Source organism: Sinocyclocheilus rhinocerous, unplaced genomic scaffold (genome assembly GCF_001515625.1).
Source record: "Sinocyclocheilus rhinocerous isolate Xijiao unplaced genomic scaffold, SAMN03320098_v1.1 scaffold1696, whole genome shotgun sequence".
Lineage (NCBI taxonomy): Eukaryota > Metazoa > Chordata > Actinopteri > Cypriniformes > Cyprinidae > Sinocyclocheilus > Sinocyclocheilus rhinocerous.
This window is the reverse complement of record NW_015628374.1, coordinates 264,877-269,227: the sequence shown is the minus strand read 5'-3', so window position 1 is coordinate 269,227 and position 4,351 is coordinate 264,877. Positions and strand designations below refer to the sequence as shown.

The 4,351-nt window shown below is 34.9% G+C and overlaps 1 protein-coding gene across 1 annotated transcript in view; it reads left to right on the top strand.

The window, feature by feature from the left end:
• Positions 1–4,351, top strand: part of clcf1 (cardiotrophin-like cytokine factor 1) — a 14,620-nt gene that overhangs the window by 8,006 nt on the left and 2,263 nt on the right. Inside the window, exon 2 of the mRNA XM_016549420.1 lies at positions 1,109–1,269. Within this exon, the coding sequence (XP_016404906.1) occupies positions 1,109–1,269 (161 nt within the window). The remainder of the gene's footprint in view (positions 1–1,108; positions 1,270–4,351) is intronic.

Genomic DNA, 4,351 nt, shown 5'->3' with positions numbered 1-4,351 from the left:
ACACACACTCACACACACACACACACACACACACACACACACTCCAAAACAAAAACATGTCCCAGAGCAGAGGACCACACACACACTCACACCCCTGAGCTCAAAACAAAAAAAGCACAGAACTGTTACTTGTCAAATGATTAAAAGAATAGATGCACTGTTAAAAAACAGTTTCTGTTTGAATCCTGTTGATAGTTAATGTGATGATATGCAAAAATATAGTCTTTGCAAAAATAGCTCTGAGAAAAACAATTAAATTGCAAAAATTTAATTGTATTTATGTCATGACTTTTGGACGATATTAAATTATGTATTCAAACACATTTGGGGCCACTGTATTGCATTGCTATCATAAAAAGATCTCATTAATACTCATAAAGTCATGATGAAATGTAAGCGACAGATCTTTTCTTCTTTATTGTGACATACATCTTAATGAAACAGATTACTGAAAAAAAAAAAAAAGTAAGGCGGGGGGACTTATCGGAATATTGAGTTATGATATTTTGATTAAAACACAAATTTAGTCAAAACTGTTTTTTTTTAGAAATTAAATGCATGCATGAATGAATTGCTCACAATAACATGCATTAAAAATATTGTAAAGGGACATTGAAGCAGTAGAGATACATGAAAACTTATTAGTATAATATACTGTATGTAAAATTTATTTCAACCTTTTGTGACCCATGAACATAAATCCGTTTAATAATCCTGTGCAGAGCTTCTCTATCTCTATAAACAAACTCTACCAGAGACAGTAGCAGAAGCAGTGCCAGATAAAGCCGCATGAAATTGTAACCTCTATAATCAAAATATAACATAAAACTAACTATTTTAGTTTGAATACCTCAAAAGAATTACAGCTAAAACCACCGTATTACAAAAATGACACACCATCATTTGTGTGAACGCTTATAAACCAAACATTTATCCGGAGCTGATTACAGACAGATTTTCTCTGCCTGCTGTTATTTCTCAAACAATATCACAGTCCTCAGTTGAGTTTTTTCAAGTTAAAGCATTTCCCAAAATGAATTGGCAAAAATGCTCCAAGCAAGACATGAAATTGCCAAGTGTGCATTCTCACTTAAATCCCTGTTTTCAGTCGATCAGGTGGCTGTGTTGCTGCTGTTATTGGCTGCGGTTGGGTTCGCTCAGGTGCTGGACCGAACGCTCGTCCTGTCCCATGAGAGGAGCTCCATAGAGAGAACATACGAGCTGACCAAATACCTGGACCACCAGCTGAAGGAGATCAGAGACACTTACGTAAGTCACTGTGTGTGTGTGTGTGTGTGAGAGAGAGTGTGTGTGTGTGTGTGTGTGTGTGTGTGTGTGTGTGTGTGTGTGTGTGAGTGACGATAAATGGGATGCTTTTGTTTACAGATGTTTTCCTGTGGATGCTCTTCCCAGCTTTTTTATCTCCTGACTGTATAGTTTTAATTATTCATTTCTAGTATCTCCTTTTGCCTGGTGATGGTGTATAAAGACCCGTCTAACTGTTTGATAGTAGTTTTATGTACTGTGTTTACTTGCTGTTGAAACAGGACGTTGTGGAGGGACACATCCACAAAATTCACCATCTGTCTACTAAATGCACATTAAAGATCTTACTGTGATCAACTTTGGTCACACTTTTATTTTGGGGACCAGTTTACACTACTAACTACATATTTTGCCTCAATAAACTTCTAATTTGCTGCTTATTAATAGTAATGTAATTGTTAAGTTTAGATATGGGGTGGATTAAGGGATCTAAAATATGGTCTCTACATTACCATGCCAATCCCTCCGAGAGTTGTCATGACAGAAGTACTAATAAACATGCTGGTAACATGCATGCTAAGAAGCAACTAGTTAATAGTGAGAATTGGTCCCTAAAGTGTTACTGTAAATTTTTATTAAAAAATCAAAGCTGGATCTTCCAGTAAAATGACAAGAGTTCTCTCTGGTGACGTACGCAGAACTTCTCCGATCATTTAGTGTGCTTGAACTCCTGAAAACTCACGCTTATGTGCCTCCACTTTGAGTGAAAGGCCCACATTTAAAAATCCAATCGACTGATACGTAAAGCCAAGTTCCTGATCGAATAATCTGTTGCATTCGGATGTCACAATACAGAAACAAAAATCTGTTGCTTCTTCCTTTGCATTGTGACTTTAAAGAAATAGTTCCACCCAAAAATGAACATTCTGTCATCGTTTGCTCACTCTCATGAAGTTTCAAACCCGTATGATTTTCTTTCTTCTGCGGAACGTGACTGAAGATATTCTGAAGCATGTTGGCAACCAAACAGTTTTTGGTTACCATTTATTTTCCATTGTCTTCTTCATGTCCCACAAAAGAAACTAAGTCATTCAGGTTAGGCTCAAGATGAGAGTGAGTAAACGATGACAGAATGTTCATTTTTGGGTGGAACTATCCCAAACAGCCCAACAAAAGGAACAAACAACCATCTCCTAATCTGCAACTTTCTCATCAGAGGCAGATGCATTTAATATTTAAAAGGACATTCTTAGTCGAGTATGGAAGCTTGTTTCCACCACTGAATAAAAAAAAAAAAAGGTAATTCCGAATTGTATCTCACAATTCTGACTTTTTTTTCTTGCAGTCGCAGTTTGCATCTCACAATTCTTACTTTTTTCTCAGAATTGCGTGATATAAACTTATTGCGAGTTATAAAGTCAGAATTGCATGATATAAAACTCACAAATTTAGAATTTTCTTCTCGCAATTCAAAGTTTATCTCTGACTTCTTTTCTCAGAATTGTGAGATATGAACTCGCAATTGAGTTCTAAAGTCTAATTCTGAGGGAAAAAAGACTTTCTTACATTTGTGAGTTTATATCACACAATTCTGACTTTGTAACTCACAATTGCAAGTTTATATCTCACAATTTTGAGAAAAAAGTCAGAGTTATGAGTTTATATCATGTAATTCTGAGAAGAAAAGTCAGAATTGCTACATGTAAACTAGCAATTGCAAGAAAAAGTCAGAATTGTGAGATAAAAAGTCACAATTACCTTTATTTTTTATTTTATCCATAGTCTATAAAGCAGTTTACTTAAAAAAAAATTTTTTTTAAAAAGTATATATTTACATTTATTTAGTCAACTTTTGTGAGATATGAACTCGCAATTGAGTTCTAAAGTCTAATTCTGAGGGAAAAAAGACTTTCTTACATTTGTGAGTTTATATCACACAATTCTGACTTTGTAACTCACAATTGCAAGTTTATATCTCACAATTTTGAGAAAAAAGTCAGAATTATGAGTTTATATCATGTAATTCTGAGAAGAAAAGTCAGAATTGCTACATGTAAACTAGCAATTGCAAGAAAAAGTCAGAATTGTGAGATAAAAAGTCACAATTACCTTTATTTTTTATTTTATCCATAGTCTATAAAGCAGTTTACTTAAAAAAAAATTTTTTTTAAAAAGTATATATTTACATTTATTTAGTCAACTTTTAGGAGTACAGTCTTAAATATAAAGCTTCCAAAAGGGGTTTTTGTAGAGATGCAATAGAAGAACATTTTTGGTTTTCCAAAGAACCTTTCAATGAACAGTTTTTGAAAGAATAGTGTGAAGAACATTTCATTAATCTGAATAACTTTTTTCCACTATAAAGAAGCTTTTGTGCAATGGAAAGATTCCATGGATGTGAAAGGTTCTTCACGAAACCATTCAACAATCTTCAAAACATCTTTTTTGGTGTTCAGCCTAAGAAAGAAACTCAAACAGGTTTGGAACAAGCGGAGGATGAATAAATGAGGACAGAATTTTCATTTCTGTGTGAACTGGCCCTTTAAGAGTGCTCTAGAACAGTGGTTTTCAGCCCCTAAACACTACACAGTTTGCATGTCTGCTTTGACCCGTTTCAGGTCTTGGAGTCTCTGCTAATGAGCCGATGACCTGAATCAGATGTGTTTGATTAAGGAGACATGCAAAACATGCAGTGCTGGGGGTGCTCCAGGAATGGGACTAAAATAAAGATGAAAAAACTCCAATTTTGATTTTAAAGGGATAGTTCACCCAAAAATGAAAATTCTGTCATTAATTAGTCACCCTCATGTCGTTCCAAACCCGTAAGACCTCCGTTCATCTTCGGAACGCAAATTAAGATATTTTTGATGAAATCCAAGAGCTCTCTGACTCTCCCATAGACAGCAAGGTAACTACCACGATCAACGTCCAGAAACATAGCAAGGAGATCGTTAAAATAATAAATGTGACATCAGGGGTTCAACCGTAATTTTACGAAGCTACGAGAATACTTTTTGTACGCAAAGAAAACAAAAATAACGACTTTATTCCACATTTTCGTCTCTACTGCGTCACTTTGGACACG